Source organism: Ranitomeya variabilis, chromosome 2 (genome assembly GCF_051348905.1).
Source record: "Ranitomeya variabilis isolate aRanVar5 chromosome 2, aRanVar5.hap1, whole genome shotgun sequence".
In the NCBI taxonomy this organism is placed as follows: Eukaryota; Metazoa; Chordata; class Amphibia; order Anura; family Dendrobatidae; genus Ranitomeya; species Ranitomeya variabilis.
In genome coordinates this window covers 125,819,481-125,839,619 of record NC_135233.1, presented here as the reverse complement: position 1 = coordinate 125,839,619, position 20,139 = coordinate 125,819,481, and the positions used below count along the sequence as shown (strand labels likewise).

The following is a 20,139-nucleotide window of genomic DNA, read 5'->3' as shown; positions in this document are numbered from 1 at the left end:
ATCTTCTCTGCACCTGCCCTACGATTCTCTCATGCCAGAGAATCAGATCACTCTCAGATGACACTCGGATCAAACTTTGAGAAAGTTTGAGCTGAGTGCATTAGCCTATTCGGCCCAATTCCCCTGCATGAGAGAACATGTGCCAGTGTGAGCGCGCCGTTAAAGGGACAATCATTTGAAGGGCCACTGTCACCCCCCCAGCCGTTATAAACTAAAAGAGCCACCTTGTGCAGCAGTAATGCTGCAGTCTAAGGCTGGTTTCACACTTGCGTTTTTGTCTGCAGCGTTATTTGCACAAAAAACGCATGCGTTTTTTCCCCCTATATTTAACATTGAAAACGCATGCGTTTTTTGTACGCGTTTGGTCGCGTTTTCAAACGCATGCGTTTTTTTTCTGCATGCGTCCATTTTCAAAAATGCAACCTGTAGTATTTTTTTGCGCGTTTTTTTTTTGCCGCGAAAAAACGCATGCGACATCGCGGCAAAAAATGCATTGCTGTCTATGTAAACGCATGCGTTTTTAAGCACATGCGTTTTTGTGTTAAAAACGCATGCGTTTTTATAGAAAAAACACCAGAAAACACACTGAAAAGCCACCCACCACCATCAAGGTGATGAAGGGATCCAAACCCTAACCCTAACTCTACCCCTAACCTCACCCCTAACCGTTTAATGAACATTTTCTGACAGTCATAGTGCCACGTATTTCAGTGCCATTTATTTCAGTGCCACATATTTCAGTGCCACGATATTTCAGTGCCATGTATTTCAGTGCCACATATTTAAGTGCCACGTCTTTCAGTGCCACGATATTTCATTGCCACGTATTTCAGTGCCACGTATTTCAGTGCCATGTACTATGAATACTATAACTACGTGGTTATGCGTGGCACTGAAATATCGTGGCACGTTAATACGTGGCACTTATATACGTGGCACTTATATACGTGGCAATTACGTGGCACATACGTGGCACTTAAATACGTGGCACTTAAATACGTGGCACTTATATACGTGGCACTTAAATACGTGGTACTTACGTGGCACATACGTGGCACTTATATACGTGGCACTTACGTGGCACATACGTGGCACTTAAATACGTGGCACTTAAATACGTGGCCACTGAAATATCGTGGCACTTATATACGTATATACGTATATAAACGTATTTCAGTGCCACGTATTTCAGGTTAGGGTTAGGGGTAGGGTTAGGGGTAGGGTTAGGGTTAGGGGTAGGGTTTTTTGTTTTTTTCTTGTTTTCTTGTGTTTTTCTATAAAAACGCATGCGTCTAAAAAACGCATGCGTTTTACCGCGTTTACATGCGTTTTTTTCACACATGCGTTTTTTTTAAAAACGCATGCAGATAAAGACGCAAGTGTGAAACCAGCCTAACAATGTGGCTCTTTTAGTTTTTGATTCATTTATTACCTCAAAAAAGCGTTTTAAAAATTGGCCACACATACCAGATATTGTACCAGGAGGCGGTCCGAATCGTCCTGTATGAAGCTCCCAACTGCCGTCACTCTTCTCTTCAGGGGCGATGGTACCCGCCCCCTGAGCGCTGTTATCTTCTGAAATCCGGTGCCTGCGCTGTGCGTGCCTGCCTGGGGCCTGCGCAGTGTTCATTGTCAGTGCGGCCACACTGTTGCTGAAGCCCCCGCCCCGCACTGTTATTCATTATGCACAGTGCGGGGCTGGGGTTCCTGGGCATGCGCACTGCGCTGTTTAGACGCTCCCCAGCTCCGACGCTCCCCAGCTCCCCCGCCTTCCCAGGAACCCCAGCCCCGCACTGTGCATAATGAATAACAGTGCGGGGCGGGGGATTCAGCAACAGTGTGGCCGCACTGACAATGAACACTGCGCAGGCCCCAGGCAGGCACGCACAGCGCAGGCGCCGGATTTCAGAAGATAACAGCGCTCAGGGGGCGGGTACCATCGGCCCTGAAGAGATGAGTGACGGCAGTTGGGAGCTTCATACAGGACGCTTCGGACCGCCTCCTGGTACAATATCTGGTATGTGTGGCCAATTTTTAAAACGCTTTTTTGAGGTAATAAATGAATCAAAAACTAAAAGAGCCACCTTGTTAGACTGCAGCATTACTGCTGCACAAGGTGGCTCTTTTAGTTTATAACGGCTGGGAGGGGGGTGACAGTGGCCCTTTAAAGTTTGAAAATTGCTAATTTTTATAATTTTTTGTAACATTTCTGATATTTTTTATAAATAATTTACCATTATTATAAAATATAATGTGCCATGATAAAAAAAAATCTAAAAATTTCTGGGATATGTTGAAATATTCCAAAGTTACTGCCACATAAAGTGACACAGGTCAGATTTTAAAAATTTGGCCTGGTCACTAGGCGACGTGCACACATTGAGTATTTGGTGAGGTATTTTACCTCCGTACACAAGTGCTACATGTTTCTGTGATACTTTCCTCTGACTGTTCCACGCCTGGTTTTCGCTTACAAATACTGAGGTAAAAAACTGACCAAGTACTGAACGTGAACTAAGGCTGCGTTCCCACAGTGAGTTTATGATGTTGCAGATTTTCTGCACCCATTAGGTAAAATAGGTTACTTATATATTTTTTAAAATGTGTAGTGTAAAAACACCACCAAAAACTCAGCGTGGGAACGTAGCATTAGGCCACATTGCATATTTGATGAGTATTTTACCTCAGTATTTGTAAGCCAAAACCAGGAGTGGGTGATAAATGCAGAAGTGGTGCATATGTTTCTATTATACTTTTCCTCTGATTGTTCCTCTCCTGGTTTTCACTTACAAATACTGAGGTAAAATACTGACCAAATACTGAACGTGCGTGTGACCGTGGCCTTGTAGTTAAGGACTCTGCCAATAAATCATTTTTTGAAATCACTGCTTTATTTCATGCCTCAAATAATTTCACACAGTGCTCCATGGAGGGCACAAAGCGCTGATTATTGGGGGATTTTGCTTTACTAGTTTCATTCTCAGACTCTAGAACACATAAACCTGGCCCAATAATTTAGAACCAGCCAACACTGAGGAGCACTAGGGCAGACTAAGTAGCCATAAGGGACCACAGGCCAGCAATCGCACGCCACTCTCTACCTCCTCGGTCCACTGCTGACCCCTACTGGCGAAGCCATAAGGGACCACAGGCCAGCAATCGCACGCCACTCTCTACCTCCTCGGTCCACTGCTGACCCCTACTGGCGATTCTTATTATTGCACACTGGATTAGTAACTTTCCCAAAGTAAAGATGGCTTCCGGCCACGTAGGTAAAATAGGCACGTGACTGGACTCTGACGTAACGCTCTCCCTCCAACCAACCAATGAATGAGAAGCCGGTCTCCATGCCAACATGTTCCGCCCCTCGGTCAGTGGCTCTTCCGGCCCCGGGTTCCTAAACATGGTGAGTGCTGTGTATCCTGGTATGTAGATGGGATGTCGGGAGCTGATGCGGGCGAGTTTCTGCATGTCGCGATATAAAGTAGCATAAGAGTTGTAGCAGTGACCGCTCCGTGCCCTCAGACCTAGAATGCAGGTGTCACATGGCATGGACTTCCCCTTTAACTCCATCGTGGTTGTCAGTGGCGTTTAAAGGGCACCTATTATGGTGACAGATCCGCCTGTGATGTCCTTTATGGTTTGAAGCAGTGCTGTGGGTGTATATTGGAGGGCTCTTAGTGCATGGGGGTCCACCAGAGTGGTCCCCAGCACATAACAGGGGACAGGTGAGTTATTTACTGGCACATCCCCTTTAATACACTATGATGTCTGATCAGGTACAGTTTTGCATGTGGTCATCTCTCTGTGCAGCTCCGCAGCCTTCTCTCACACCCCTGCTGAAGATCCCATCATGTATCCGAGTGGGGGTCCCTATACCACTACAGACTTCAGCCGGCACACAGTATCCCCCGCACTCCGCTCGCCATTCACCAGCGCAATTCACACAGTCCCGCATGTCCTAACAATGCCGCTGTAAGGGCTACTAACAAGTAGCAGCAATCCAAAGTCGATCAGTGGGACCTGCACTGATCAGCAGATCGACAGCTTCTTCCTGCAGAGAATGAGTGGAGCTGTGGTTGAGTGCGCTGCTGCTCCATCCTGACGGGGAGGAAGGTTCAGCTTCTGCCGATCCCAGCGGTCAGACCCTCGATGATCAACTAACTTATCACCTCTCCTTGTTTTTATTAGTGAATCCTCTTTAATAGTGAAACATCAGGGGTTGTGTTGAATCCGTTTGTAATACTCGTCTCTCTAGAGTGCGATAATGCCGGTGATCTGTAGTACCCCTGCCCGTCTGCTCTTTGTATGGTGAGATGGCGATAATCGCAGGGAGAAGGCGGCCGTGCCGTGTTTGTCAAAAGTCGCAGCATATGCTCTCCTATCACTGGCGGACACAGACTGAGGGGCCCCTGTGCAAGAACAGCGTCTAATAGCTCCTCATAATGCCCAGTTACACCCACTTTGGAGATTAGTAGCCCCCCGTTACCTCTTGGGCCCCTGGGCGGCCGCACCAATAGTATACCAACCCTTCAGTTTGATGATGGGTTCATAATGTCGCCCCTGTTTGGTGTCAGGTTATTCCTGCTGCATGTCGTCATTTCAGTAAATCACAGCGAAGATGCCCTGCAGCAATATGTGAAGATCACGTGTTAGAGACTTATCATAAATGTGTCTTTTAACCCTATCCTGCTGTAAACGCCGCTGTTCTCCTGAACAGATTGTGATTGTGTTCCTGCGTGCGCCCCCCCTTCCCTGATATGTGATCTTACAGGCGGCCAGTCATTAGCTTCATGCTGCCTGGATCGGAGCTGGCTGATTGCAGCCCAATATGTTTTACTCTGAAACTTTCCAGCATTGGAGAGAAACCACTTGTGATCACATATGTGCCTGACACATGCCGCCCGTGGATCACTCAGCTGTCCGGTTCCCTTTAAGTGGTGTAAAAAAAAAATTTCCAAAGTTTGTAAAATAATTTTTTTGACTGTCTCCATTTTCTGAGACATGTAGCATTTTTCTATTTTTCTGTGGATGGAGCTGTGTGAGGACTTGTTTTTTGTTTTTTTTTGTTTTTTTTCTGGCGAGCTGACTGTTTTATTGATACCAATATAAGATACAAACGTCTTTTTCTTTTTTTTTTTTTTTTTTTTCAATCGAATTCCGGCATTTTTACATTTTGATTATCTTTTTCATTACAGCTTCAACATAGAATTAGTTTTATATTTTGACAGACTGGACTTTTACAGATGCAGCCTTACTACATGTTTTTTTATTTTTTTTAAATTCCTATATTTTATTGGGGGGAGGGTTTGATTAAAATTTTAATGTTTTGAGGGGGGGTTTATACATTTATTTTTATTTTATTTTTTTCTTAAGTTCATTTTTTAGTCTTTTTTTTTTTATGAGCTGCAAAGGAGTACCAAGATGGCAGGAGGGACTTTCAGTAGGCTCCAAGCTGCCATGGTAACACCTAGGTCCCCCACAATCGCACGGTATGAGTCTTATTGAAGCACTGGTGACCATGTCATTTAATTGGCGCGGTCAGTGACCGAGGGCAGTGTCTAAAGTATATTTTCTCTGAAATGCCGCGGCGCTCCTGAGAATAATATATTTGGCTGCAGTTTTTGCTACCTGCTGTTTGGGCATAATGAATACCCTGACCGGTTCTTTATAAAGAGGACCTGACACCCGGTCATAAGGGGCCAACATTGAGGGTATGTGCACACGTCAGGATTTTTCATCAGGATTTGTAGCCAAAACCAGGAGTGGAACAATTAGAGGAAAAGTATAATAGAAACATATGCACCACTTCTGTATTTATCACACACTCCTGGTTTTGGCTACAAAACCTGATAAAAAATCCTGACAAAATCCTGACGTGTGCACATACCCTGACTCTTCTTTTATTTATTCTGTTGGTCCCTTATTTATTCCATGTGTTTTTTCTTCTATACACGATATGAGCCCTTATATTTTTGGTACTTTCTATGGTCTTCACCAGGGCTGCTTGGCTCACAGTATTCTCTGGGGTCTTGTCTTAGGCTACTTTCACACTAGCGTTAACTGCAAACCGTCTCAAAACGTCTTTTTCTCCTACGCCTCATTGGGGGACACAGGACCATGGGGTGTATGCTTGCTGCCACTAGGAGGACACTAAGTAGACAGAAAATTTAACTCCTCCTCTGCAGTATACACCCCTTCACTGGATACAATTTCAACCAGTTCTTGCTTAGTGTCTTAGGAGGCACTTGGGTCTTTTTTCCCAGACCCCAACTTTATTTATTTTGATTTTTGATTTTTTAATTTTATGTAAATTTTTAATTTTTTATTTAACGGAGTGAAGGGGGCGACGGGTCCTTTTTTCATAGGGTTCGCTCTCCCCCGAACCAACAACAGGCGAGCACGGCGAGTATACCTCCCCGTCCCTCTCCTGCGACGTATGGCGCACGAAAAGTTTGCGCCAGGGCAACGGTTCCTATACGGTCCCGCTTTCCCCCAATCCCCTCCAGGACCCTGCATTACAGCAATGTAATTTGGAGAAGAATGCAGTCCGGAGGGGATGTTGTGCCGCAGCCCCCTCTGCTACTGCAGCCTGATGCATCAGGGGCCTCTCCATCCCCGTCCAGGGTGCATGGATTGAGTGCACATCCTCACAGAAGGCAGGCCTGTGAGAACCGGGACAGGCGGCTGTAAGTACCTTCAGGGGATCTCCCCCTGCTCCCCCTTAGCGGTAGCGTTGCGGTCCGGGTCCCCAGGGAGAGGCACCGCCGACCGGGGGTCGGTGGTGCTCGGCGGCGCTACGTCGCGGCCGCCGCCGCACATCGTCGGCAGGCCCTAAAATTTAGTCCCCGGCTTCTTCAGCCGGAGTAGGCCGCAGGGGGAAAAATCTCCTCCCACGGCCGTAGCTCCGCCCCCTACACCGGCGCTTCTCGTCTGGGACGAGAAGCGCTCTCCAAATCTCGGGGGCCATATTCTCACTCTCTCTCTGTACGGAGCCCACGCTGCTGCAGCGCTCCTGGAGAATTCCTGGAAAAGAACCGCCAATCTCTCTCTGGGGACACAGAAAGGACCGTGGGTAAGCTGCTTCAAGAAAGCTTAACCCCTTCTCTGCGCATACTGCCCGCTCTGTCCCCAAGGCACCATGTCTCAATCAAGGAGACAAAAAAGGGTAACAAGAAGCACACAGTGTTTTTCACTGTATGTGCCACTTGCAATGCGGCCCTGCCCCGAGCCCACACTAGCCCCTTGTGTGTAGACTGCGTCTCACCCTCTGTGCAGCCGCCCCTTGCCGGTACCGTCGCCGATGCCGCAGCCGTCGACCCGGTAGAGCCTAGTCCCCCTGAGTGGGCAACCTCTCTGTCACGATCTGTGGCTTCCCTAGCCAGGGCAATTGACTCCCTCCGGGGCCCCCCTCCAGGTCGGACCATGGAGGATTCAGACGACGATATGGAGTCGTCTACCAGCAGGGGGCGTAACCGGTCACTTTCCACCCGGGGCTCTAGAAAACGTGTTCACGTTTCATCCCCTGACCATCAGCTAGCGGGCCCTTCAGTACCCGCAAGCTCTGCTTCCCGGTCCCCTTCTCCTAAATCGGATGACTCTGAATATGAGTCCGACATTTCCTACGTTCAGGAACCCCCCTCCTCCCAGGAGTCTCTCGACTCTCTCATTGAGGCGGTAAATCAGACCCTGAAGGTGACTGAGGACTCCGCATCGGAACCCGAACACGCGGTGTCTTTCAAAAAAACTAAACGGGTTAAAAAGGTTTTTGTCACTCACCCTCACTTCAAAGAGGTTGTACAAAAATATAGGGATCGCCCAGATAAACGCTTCATAGGGCAAAAATTCATAGAGGCCAAATACCCCTTTTCTCGGGAATTAGTCAAAGACTGGCTACAGTCTCCCTCGGTGGACCCTGCTGTGTCACACCTCGCGTCCAAGACCATCCTGTCTCTTTCGGACGGTTCCTCCGTTAAGAATCCCTCCGATCGCCAGATTGATTATCTGGCTCGTTCCGCCTTCGAGGCCACAGGAGCGTCTCTCTTCCCATCCTTCGCCGCCTCCTGGGTGGCTAAGGCTATGGTCTCTTGGACTGAGACTCTTTCCTCTAACATCCAAGCCAGTGATTTACCTCCAGAAGCCAGCATCCTGGTTAACCAGATAGCGCAGGCCGGAGATTTCATAGTCAACGCCTCTATGGACGCAGCTAATTGCGCTGCACAGGCAGCCGCCAATGCAATCTCCATCAGGAGAGCCCTATGGCTCAGGGATTGGCGAGCAGATTCGGCTTCTAAACGCTCTCTAACAGCCCTGCCTTACCAGGCGGGTCGGTTATTTGGAGAAAAATTGGACCAAATGATCTCGGATGCTACCGGAGGGAAAAGTAAATTTCTCCCCCAGCAAAAGCCTACCCGGCCCTTTCGGTACCAGCAGCAACCTCCATTTCGGCCGTTTCGGCCCAATTCCAACTGGTCTTCCTCATCTCCTACCCCCGCATCAGGACGGGGTTCGCGCGGTGGCCGAGGCACCCAGATCTCTTACAGACCTAATCGTAACTGGAGACCAGGCCTAAACCTCCCGGATCTAAGGGATCCGCATCCCAGGGATCCTCCGCCCAATGACTCCTTGCTCCATCCGGTGGACTCCGACAAAGTAGGCGGACGTCTACTTTTGTTCCATCAGACCTGGCTCTCAGTCGTTTCCGACGAGTGGGTCAGAGAGCTGGTGTCCACCGGATACAAAATAGAATTTTCCTCCCTCCCCCCTACACGCTTCTTCCAATCTTGCCCTCAAAGGTCAAAGACCACAGCGTTTCTCCAGGCAATACGGGCACTACAAAGGGACGGAGTCATCATTCCGGTCCCCCTAGAACAAAGATTCAAGGGTTTCTATTCGAATCTGTTCGTGGTTCCAAAGAAGGACGGATCACTTCGTCCGATCCTAGACCTGAAGCTACTAAACAGATTCATAAAAATCAGACACTTCAGGATGGAATCCCTCCGTTCTGTGGTCGCGTCTATGGAAAAGGGAGAATTCCTGGCATCCATAGACATCAAGGATGCCTACCTGCACATACCGATTTTCCCTCCGCATCAGCAGTTCCTTCGCTTCGCCTTTTGCGGGGAACACTTCCAATTTGTGGCCTTGCCCTTCGGTCTCGCCACCGCCCCCAGAGTTTTCACGAAGGTCATGGCGGCTGCCATGGCCATTCTTCATTCCAGGGGAGTGGTGGTAATTCCGTACTTGGACGATCTACTGATAAAGGGTCCTTCCTACCCGGCGTGCGAAGAGTCCGTCGTTCTCACGGTGGATACTCTTTCTCGTCTGGGATGGAAGATAAATTACGAAAAATCTTCTCCAATTCCGGCTCAACAAATCTCCTTCCTGGGGATGATACTAGACACTTCCCGCGGTCTGGTCATTCTCCCTCAAGACAAGGTTTTGGCCTTGCAGCAGGGAGCCCAGCGTCTTTCTCGCCCAGTATCCCACTCCATTCGCGCCAGCATGTGAGTTCTCGAGCAGATGGTAGCGGCCATGGAAGCGGTCCCATTTGCGCAGTTTCACCTCCGTCCCCTGCAACATGCACTATTGTCGGCTTGGGACGGCAACCCGTCCTCCCTCGATCGCCGATTCATCCTGTCCCCTCGGGTCAGGAAGACCCTCAGGTGGTGGACGCTGAAGTCCTCCCTAACTCAGGGAAGGTCCTTTCTCCCAGTACGGTGGCTGGTGGTGACCACCGATGCCAGTCTCATAGGCTGGGGAGCGGTCTTCAACCATCACACAGCCCAGGGGCGGTGGTCCGCTCAAGAGTCTCGCCTTGCCATCAATATCCTCGAGATTCGAGCTATCAGGCTAGCATTGTACCAGTTTCACCGTCTTCTGGCAGGTCATCCAGTCAGAATCCAGTCCGACAACGCCACGGCCGTGGCGTATATCAATTGTCAGGGCGGAACTCGCAGCAGGACGGCCATGCTCGAGGTGTCTCACATCCTCCATTGGGCGGAGTCGAACCATTCGACCATCTCGGCGATCCACATTCCAGGTGTGGAAAATTGGGCGGCGGACTTCCTCAGCCGCCAGGGCATCGCCTCCGGAGAGTGGTCCCTCCACCCGTAGGTCTTCCAGCAGATTTGCCATCGCTGGGGGACCCCGGATGTGGATCTTATGGCTTCCAGGATGAACAACAAGGTTCCTCAGTTCCTTGCTCGGTCCCTCGACCACGGGCCCTCGGAGTAGACGCCCTGGTCCTGCCTTGGCGCCAATTCCGACTCCCGTACATTTTTCCTCCTCTTCCCCTACTACCGAGGGTCATCAAAAAAATCAGGACAGAGGGGGTACCAGTGATTCTCGTCGCGCCAGACTGGCCGCGTCGGGCATGGTACGCCGAAATGGTTCAGCTGGTAACCGACGTCCCTTGGCGTCTTCCAGATCGCACGGATCTTCTTTCACAGGGCCCAATTTTCCATCAGAACTCAAGGGCCCTGTCTTTGACGGCCTGGCTGTTGAGTCCTGGATTCTAGGCCAAGCGGGTTTTTCTCCCAGGGTGTCCTCCACCATGATCAGAGCTAGGAAACCGGTTTCCATGCGTAGTTATCACCGTACCTGGCGAATTTTTTTCTCATGGTGCGAGGCACAGGGACGGTCTCCTCTAGTATTTTCTGTCCCTTCCATACTGGAGTTTCTTCAGTCCGGACTAGAGTCGGGACTTGCCCTTAGCTCCCTAAAGGGTCAGGTTTCGGCATTGTCAGTTCTTTTCCAGCGGAAGATTGCCAATAGGTTGCCGGTGAAAACTTTTTTCCAGGGAGTCTCCCGTGTGGCGCCTCCCTACAAGTCACCCTTAGATCCGTGGGATCTCAACTTAGTTCTCGGAGCTCTTCAGGAGGCTCCCTTCGAACCACTGCAGGACGTTTCTTTAACCTTCCTTTCTTGGAAGGTAGTCTTCCTGGTAGCCGTCACGTCCATCAGACGGGTCTCAGAGTTGGCTGCGCTCTCCTGCCGCCCTCCCTTTCTAATTTTTCATCCGGACAAGGCGGTATTGAGGACCTCTCCCACCTTTTTGCCCAAGGTCGTCTCCTCTTTCCACCTCAATGAGGAGATTGTTTTACCTTCGTTCTGCCCAACACCTGTTCATCGCATCGAGAAGGCTCTACACACTCTTGATGTGGTGAGAGCTCTTCGTCGGTACGTCTCGAGGACGGCTCCCTTTCGTATGTCAGACGTCCTGTTCGTACTTCCAGAGGGGCCCAGGAGGGGTTCTCCTGCTTCAAAAGCCACTCTGGCAAAATGGATTCGGTCAGCCATTCAAGAATCCTATCGTGTCAAGGGTGTGCCTATCCCAGCTGGGATCAAGGCTCATTCTACTCGGTCGGTGGGCGCCTCGTGGGCCATTCGGCATCAGGCGTCGGCACAGCAGGTCTGCAAGGCTGCGACGTGGTCCAGTTTGCACACTTTTACCAAGCATTACCACATTCATTCTATTTCTTCTGCAGACGCCGCCCTTGGCAGGCGCATTCTGCAAGCGGCAGTTCCTTAAGCCGTAAGCCAGTGGTACATGGGGTATTAGCATATTGCTCCCCACCCAGGGACTGCTTTTGTACGTCCCATGGTCCTGTGTCCCCCAATGAGGCGTAGGAGAAAAGGAGATTTTTGTTTACTTACCGTAAAATCTTTTTCTCCGAGCCACTCATTGGGGGACACAGCACCCACCCTGTTAGCCTGTTTTGGCTTGTTGTTACTTCTTTGGTTTTGACATAGTTGTCTTTGTTCATGCTCCTACTGCTTTACTACCGAACTGGTTGAAATTGTATCCAGTGAAGGGGTGTATACTGCAGAGGAGGAGTTAAATTTTCTGTCTACTTAGTGTCCTCCTAGTGGCAGCAAGCATACACCCCATGGTCCTGTGTCCCCCAATGAGTGGCTCGGAGAAAAAGATTTTACGGTAAGTAAACAAAAATCTCCTTTTTGCCGAAAAAACGGATGCGTCAAAAAAGTGAAAAACGTGTGCAACGCATACAGCATTTCGCTAAACGTTTCCGTCGAAATACTGGATGCGTTGCATCCGTTTTTACCATCCGTTGCATCCGTTTTTACGACGGATCCGTTTTTAAAATGGGAGGCTCCCAAATTTGATTGGCTACTGGAAAATATGGAAAACTATATAGTTACTGTTTTTACATCTTTGTGGGTTTTAGTTTTGTGGCAGCGATGGAAGGTGTTCTTGTGAGGATTGCGAGTTTGGTATGACGTAATATTTGAGACGAATCGCCTGGATATCATAGTGATAGGATAGGATAGGATATGATAGGATAGGATAGGATCCTTAGGATAGAATAGGATCCTATAGCATAGGATATCATAGCCCCGGCCAGGTTTATATAGATTTGGGGGTGTCTGGCCAATTGGCAACAAAATCCAGCTTCTGAGCATGCTCAGTGTAAAAAAACGTATTGCAGCGCTGCATTGTGTCATACGACGTGTCCCGACGCATCCGTCGCTCATAGGCTTCCATTGTAGCCAACGACGCATGCCGCAGGATGCGTCGCGACACGTTTTTTAGGTGGAGACAAAAAACGTTACAATCAACGTTTGCCGACGACGTGTCGCCAAATTTCGACGCATCCGTCGTACGACGTACACGACGTATGCCAATCCGTCGCCAATACAAGTCTATGGGGAAAAAACGCATCCTGCAAACACTTTTGCAGGATGCGTTTTTTTTCTGAAAAAAGACGTTTTGAGACGGTTTGCAGTTAACGCTAGTGTGAAAGTAGCCTTAGGCTGCTCTCCTGGGGGTGTTATGGAGTTCACACAGCCGCCTTTTTTGTATGTCTTGGCCCAGTAAGAAGACACTTAAATGCCTTTTTCTTTCATTTAAGGGGACCATACATCTTTTCCGGAAGACACAGCGATCACTTTTGGGCAAATTAACGCAAGAATTTCGACTAGTGACATCTGACCGGAGGGTAAGTAGCTACTAAGGGCCCAATTATACGGCCTGGTAATTGGCTAAGGAGTCACAGGACAGCTCGTTTCCATTTATTAGCCCATGTAGATATGCTGCTGGGCCGTCAGTATTTTGTGTGTTCACCATTGGGTCAGTTAGGGCAACATAAGTCACTCTTGTCACACGGAAATGTGCCGCGGACAATATGATGGTGAACAACCTGCAGTAACCACCGATCCACCAAACCGCTGCACGACCAGCTCTACCCTCGCCTACTATATTCTCACCCATCCCTTGTAGATTGTGAGCCCTCGCGGGCAGGGTCCTCTCTCCTCCTCTACCAGTCGTGACCTGTATTGTTTAAGATTATTGTACTCATTTTTATTATGTATACCCCTCCTCACATGTAAAGCACCATGGAATAAATGGCGCTATAACAATAAATAATAATATTTGGACAGAACAATCATATTAACTGTCCCCATATGTTTTGTACACCAGGGCAGATCATCTTACATATAGTCAATCAGAGATAGATTATGGACAGGATCCTCTTTTTAAACATTGCATATTTGAGGGACATGGCATAAAACCACCAAGATATGCAGAATTTGTGCACCACTGTGTCTTGTATAAAAACTGTGGAACAATTTTATGCCAGATTTGTGGCGCAAAGTGATGAATTGGACGGAAACTGTTACTTTATACTTTCGCCATGGTCACACATCCCAGATTCTGTGGTGCTGTGAAGTAAGAGTGTATTGGGCCATTACATAATGACTGGCATGTAAACCCTACAGAGGCCACCGCAGGAGAGATGTATGGGCTTTTCTTTTGGCTATAAAAACTTTTCATCTGGTCGATTTTTATTAAAAATGAGTTCACACAAGCTTATGTCAAAAGTGCACGCTTATTCTATAAGCCTTGAGGACGTATGTCTGTGTATCTGCTTTTTGCACAATGCCTATTCCTCAGTTGCTGTGGTTTGTTTTCTATCCATTATTATAGCTTGAGAACATTGTAGTTTTCACATTGGCCACTAGATGGCACAACAGGCTGCACTTCACTGTACAGAAAACCTGAATATCACATCTAGTAGCAGGCGGGATAATAATGGAGTGAGTTGGGGCTTTGGTTATATGGCACCATCATATTCTGCAGTTCTGTACACACATCATCGCTGTCCCCATTTGGGCTCACAAGCTAGATTCCCTATCAGTATGTCTTTGGAGTTTGGAGTAAACATAGGGAGAACACTTGGTCGGATTTGAACCCTGTCAAAAAAAGAACCAATGCAATAAAACATGCACACCTGCTACAAATCTTGTGACAAAAAATAAAGAACAATTTTTATTACAAGCGAAAACACATTACATCCATAAAATCAATTAAAAACAATACCGAAGTACAAAACACCCCCAAACATCAATCTGTGTAAATGGCAAAAAATGTGCAAACACACGCTATATGTCCTATGCTAATGGACTAAATGTACATGAAAAAATATCACATAATATAGGGTAGACCAGCATGAATTTTGCAACAAGCATAACAATGACCAAAACAAGCCCTATACACATCACATTATAGGCGTCCCTATATGTGTCCTAAATAGTGCCAACAGAATGGGCATGTGGCTTGTAAAAATATGGGATATGTAACTGGCCCTGAAAGGGTGAACAAGTGCCGCAAGGGAATAAATCTCGCAGCATGCGAGCCTGCAAACCACCCCTGGGAACCACAAAAGATGAAAAAGGGAGGAATGAAGAAAATCAGGTAGATGAATGAAACCTGGAGCCTGGTAACATGGCCGGCATGACAGAGTGGACCACAGGGAGATCAGGAAATAATATGCAATATGCAGTGCCTGAAAATGAAGGCAGCCAAAAAGTATATACTGACATCACCCATGCATGTCAGGGCCGAGATGTGGGGTGTGGGAATATCCAAGATCTTCCCACACCCCACATCTCGGCCCTGACATGCATGGGTGACATATCATTATTATTTATTTATATAGCACCATTAATTCCATGGTGCTGTACATGAGAAAAGGGGATACGTGCAGGGTTATAGATATAGGTTAACAGTAAACAAATTTACAATGAGACTGGTACAGAGGGGAGAGGACCCTGTCCTTGCGGACTTACATTCTACGGGTTCATATACACCAAGGAGTTAATCAAGACTAGTCAGAAAGCTGAAAATCACCAAAAAGGAAAAATTCAAGAAAAAACACCAAAAACAGGCAGAGATGCTTACCTGTCTGAATGGGCCTCAATACAAATGCACAAGCAGGGTGCAGCGGGTGCAATACCTGTGTATCTGCTATTTTATTTGGGTCCGCTGCACCCTGCTTGTGCATTTGTATTGAGGCCCATTCAGACAGGTAAGCATCTCTGCCTGTTTTTGGTATTTTTTTTCTAGTCAGAAAGCTGCTCAACTCTGCTTTTAGGAAACAAAGGAACAACAACACAACAACATAAAAACTTATCTGTGCAGAAAGCATTCATTGTTATGTAAAGCTCCAGCCGTGGCGCGGCTCATCTAGGACAGTCAGTGAGCGCAGCCATATTGCTCCATTCTGTATGAATGACTCTGGGCTTTCTGTTGGCAGTCATGGAAGATCTTGCTGTTTGGTGCCATAAACGTGGTTTGCACGGGCTTCCTGCTGACGTGGTGCAGCTCTACGAACAGTATGGGTAGGTAACTCCATGGAGAGGATCGTTGGTGTCGGGCGCTGCGTGTCTCCTGTCTCCATGCTGCCTCTCACTCGGGAGCCCAGTGCAATCCATCATATCCCACGTGGATTTATCACTGGTGTTTTTAAAAGGCTAAAGTTTTAGTTTGTGTTTTCTAAAAGGAGAGAAGCCTTTCATTAAGGGGTGGGTCCAGTGTGAGTTATAAGAAGGCCATCACTGTCTCAGAACTTTACCAGCAGTGTGACGTGTTGTATTTCTTTTCCAGCTTTAACCGCTTATACCTACCTTACCATTTTTGACCTCTTCAGGTAAGCTTGTGATGAGCTCTACCTTTGTTTATTATGTAATTTATCATAAAAAAAATCAAAACTGTCCCCGGCTGGTATTTGGAGCAATGAATTAGCTGCGCCGAATGTCATGTCCCCTTCTCCCAGATGCCGGATCCATGTGATTTCCATATATGAATATTGCTGAGATCTACACATCATATAAAGGGCGATCCGTCCTCCTGTTCCATCTGCCCAGCAATGTCATTAATGGCAACTGCTTCCTCTATGTGCTCATTACTTTCCGTTAACCCTTACACTATTTTCTGCCTTTATTTTCGCAGTTTAATAACGTGTTTGATAAGCTATTGGGTAATGGTGAAAAAACAAAGTCCAACATATTCGTTTGGGTACGTAGTGCTCGCATGTTATTTGCGTGTTATTCTGGGTTTAAATCCAGCTAAGGGCTCGCTCATACTTGTGAATAAATCGGACGAATACGATCCAATAACAAATCGTAAAATTGCTAGTGAGTGGTGGAAGAGACCCCCGTGGGCCAGTGATCGCTGGAGGGCCCAGTCCTCTAACATCTGAATCCAAGTTAAATGTGGGGAAAAGGTTTAACTAGCTTCCTCGTTACGAGGTCTTGGCCCTCAAGTACAATGTCAGCGATTTTTGTCAGCACTTAATGTGTATCTTGTAAAACTGTGACATGAATGTGCTGCCGCTGCCACATGCACCTCATGTGAGAACAGATGTTTGCTGGTCAGAAAAACCTTTATTAACCCCCGGAGCTTTTTTCCGGTTTTGTTTTTCACTCCCCTTCTTCCCAGAGCCATAACTTTTTTATTTTTCCATCAATATGGCCACATGAGGGCTCATTTTTTGCACGACGAGTTGTACTTTTGAACACCTTTGATTTTACCATGTCGTATACTAGAAAATGGGAAATAAAATTCCAAGTGCGGTGAAATTGCAAAAAAGTGCAATCCCACACTGGTTTTTTGTTTGCCTTTTTTGCTAGCTTCACGAAATGCTAAATCTGACCTGTCATTATGATTCTCCAGGCAGTACGAGTTCATAGACACCAAATATGTCTAAGTCCTTTTTTATCTAAGTGGCGAAAAAAAAATCCAAACTTTGCTAAAAAAATTTAAAAAAAATTGTGCAATTTTCCGTTCTGTAGCGTCACCATTTTTCGTGATCTGGGGTCCAGTGAGGGCTTATTTTTTGTGTGCCAAGCTGACTTTTTTTTAATGATATCATTTAGGTACAGATTTGATCGCACGTTATTGCATTTTAATGCAAGGTTGCGGCAACCAAAAAAAACTAATTCTGGTGTTTTGACTTTTTTTTTTCTTGCTACGCCTTTTAGCAATCAGGTTAATCCTTTTTTATTGACAGATCGGGTGATTCTGAACACGACGATACCAAATATGTACAGTACAGACCAAAAATTTGGACACACCTTCCCATTTAAAGATTTTTCTGTATTTTCATGACTATGAAAATTGTACATTCACACTGAAGGCATCAAAACTATGAATTAACATATGTGGAATTATATACTTAGCAAAAAAGTGTGAAACAACTGAAATTATGTCTTATATTCTAGGTTCTTCAAAGTAGCCACCTTTTGCTTTGATGACTGCTTTGCACACTCTTTGCACTCTTCTCTTGATGAGCTTCAAGAGGTAGTCACCGGGAATGGTCTTCCTACAATCTTGAAGGAGTTCCCAGAGATGCTTAGCACTTGGCCCTTTTGCCTTCACTCTGCGGTCCAGCTCACCCCAAACCATCTCAACTGGGTTCAGGTCTGGTGACTGTGGAGGCCAGGTCATCTGGTCACTCTCCTTCTTGGTCAAATAGCCCTTACACAGCCTGGAGGTGTGTTTGGGGTCATTTATGAAAAATAAATAATGGTCCAACTAAAGGCAAACCGGATGGAATAGCATGCCGCTGCAAGATGCTGTGGTAGCCATGCTGGTTCATTATGCCTTCAATTTTGAATAAATCCCCAACAGTGTCACCAGCAAAGCACCATCACACCTCCTCCTCCATGCTTCACGGTGGGAACCAGGCATGTAGAGTTCATCCGTTCACCTTTTCTGCGTCGCACAAAGACACGGTGGTTGGAACCAAAGATCTCACATTTGGACTCATCAGACCCAAGCACAGATTTCTACTGGTCTAATGTCCATTCCTTGTGTTCTTTAGCCCCAAACAAGTCTCTTCTGCTTGTTGCCTGTCCTTAGCAGTGGTTTCCTAGCAGCTATTTTACCATGAAGGCCTGCTGCACAAAGTCTCCTCTTAACAGTTGTAGAGATGTGTCTGTTGCTAGAACTCTGTGTGGCATTGACCTGGTCTCTAATCTGAGCTGCTGTTAACCTGCGATTTCTGAGGCTGGTGACTTGGATAAACTTATCCTCAGAAGCAGAGGTGACTCTTGGTCTTCCTTTCCTGGGGTGGTCCTCATGTGAGCCAGTTTCATTGTAGCGCTTGATGGTTTTTGCCACTGCACTTGGGGACACTTTCAAAGTTTTCCCAATTTTTCGGACTGACTGACCTTCATTTCTTAAAGTAATGATGGCCACTCGTTTTTCTTTACTTAGCTGCTTTTTTCTTGCCATAATACAAATTCCAACAGTCTATTCAGAAGGACTATCAGCTGTGTATCCACCAGACTTCTGTACAACACCAAAAATAAAAAATTGGAAGTCAGGCCGCACCCTAAATTAATAACGTCTCTATGGACAACAGGGTGCCCGTCCACACTAGGGGATCCATCCCAGTATAAAGTCCAAATGCAAAAGAAGAAACGGACAGCACCACAGCAATTGTGACAGAACAGCTTACATGTTTATTCTGCCATCTGCAACGTTTCGGTCCTGAGACCTTGAGATGCTTGATAAAGGTCTCAGGACCGAAACGTTGCAGATGGCAGAATAAACACGTAAGCTGTTCTGTCACAATTGCTGTGGTGCTGTCCGTTTCTTCTTTTGCTTCTGTACAACACAACTGATGGTCCCAACGCCATTTATAAGGCAAGAAATCCCACTTATTAAACCTGACAGGGCGCACCTGTGAAGTGAAAACCATTCCCGGTGACTACCTCTTGAAGCTCATCAAGAGAATGCCAAGAGTGTGCAAAGCAGTCATCAAAGCAAAAGGTGGCTACTTTGAAGAACCTAGAATATAAGACATATTTTCAGTTGTTTCACACTTTTTTGGTAAGTATATAATTCCACATGTGTTAATTCATAGTTTTGATGCCTTCAGTGTGAATGTACAATTTTCATAGTCATGAAAATACAAAAATAATCTTTAAATGAGAAGGTGTGTCCAAACTTTTGGTCTGTACTGTATGTCCATAAAGAAGAAAGCTGATTGGCACATACCGTCCCATGCAACAAAATCCTTTATTGTGGCATCATCATACCAACAGCAGGCAGATAAAACAGTGGAACAAATACAGGCGGCGGTTGTTTCACGCTTACATTGCACTTCAACAGGTCATATGTAGGACAAAGCTCACAGAATATTTATAAGCAACCATTGCCCTTGTCTCACCCACCATCAGGTGAAAGCATATCATTAATTGTGAACAAGAAAAAAGCATATACATGCAATACAAAAAATACCAAATATGTCCGATGGCAGAAAGGGGTTAATCCAGTAAACCAGAACAAGAACGTAAACGATCACAAAAAACCTAGCGCCTCCTTTTGTTTTAATAATAATAATTAGTGAATTACCGGTAAGTGTTTTCTATGTTGTTTAAATATTTTATGTTTGTTTGTTGTTTTTTTTTTTTAGATTTGAAAGGTTTGAAGTGTTATCAGTGTTTGCATCCACAGTCCTGGCACAGCTGGGGGCGCTCTTCATACTGAAAGAGAGGTATATGCCCCGAATGTAGACGCTCAGTCCGGACCCCAGCAACATTAAATCACATGATAAATGATGATAAATACTGTTCCTTATTAATTTATCAACAGGGTTCAACTTGAGGTTAATAGCAATAACTGTGATCATTCTGGTGACTCTGACCGCTCTTGGAGCAGCACTGCACGTGCTCAGTCTGCCTTCCATTAATTCCCAGTGGGGCTGCTGAGTGCTGTGCTCGGCTTTCTCTCCCAGCCGTATAGAGAATGAATGGATCGGCAGTCGGGAATTCCACCTGCTGTGCTATCTTGTAACGGATAAAGATTCCTGATCTGCTGACAATCAG

The 20,139-nt window shown here is 46.6% G+C and overlaps 1 protein-coding gene across 4 annotated transcripts in view; it reads left to right on the top strand.

The window, feature by feature from the left end:
- Positions 1-3,327: 3,327 nt before the first annotated feature.
- Positions 3,328-20,139, top strand: part of SLC30A6 (solute carrier family 30 member 6) — a 49,501-nt gene continuing 32,689 nt past the window's right edge. Inside the window, exons 1-6 of one of the 4 annotated variants that reach the window (XM_077282927.1) lie at positions 3,328-3,406; positions 12,876-12,962; positions 15,561-15,645; positions 15,911-15,953; positions 16,256-16,321; positions 19,728-19,808. In XM_077282927.1, the coding sequence (XP_077139042.1) occupies positions 3,356-3,406; positions 12,876-12,962; positions 15,561-15,645; positions 15,911-15,953; positions 16,256-16,321; positions 19,728-19,808 (413 nt within the window). In that variant the 5' untranslated portion in view covers positions 3,328-3,355. The other 3 variants (XM_077282929.1, XM_077282928.1, XM_077282930.1) reach the window with 3 other exon arrangements.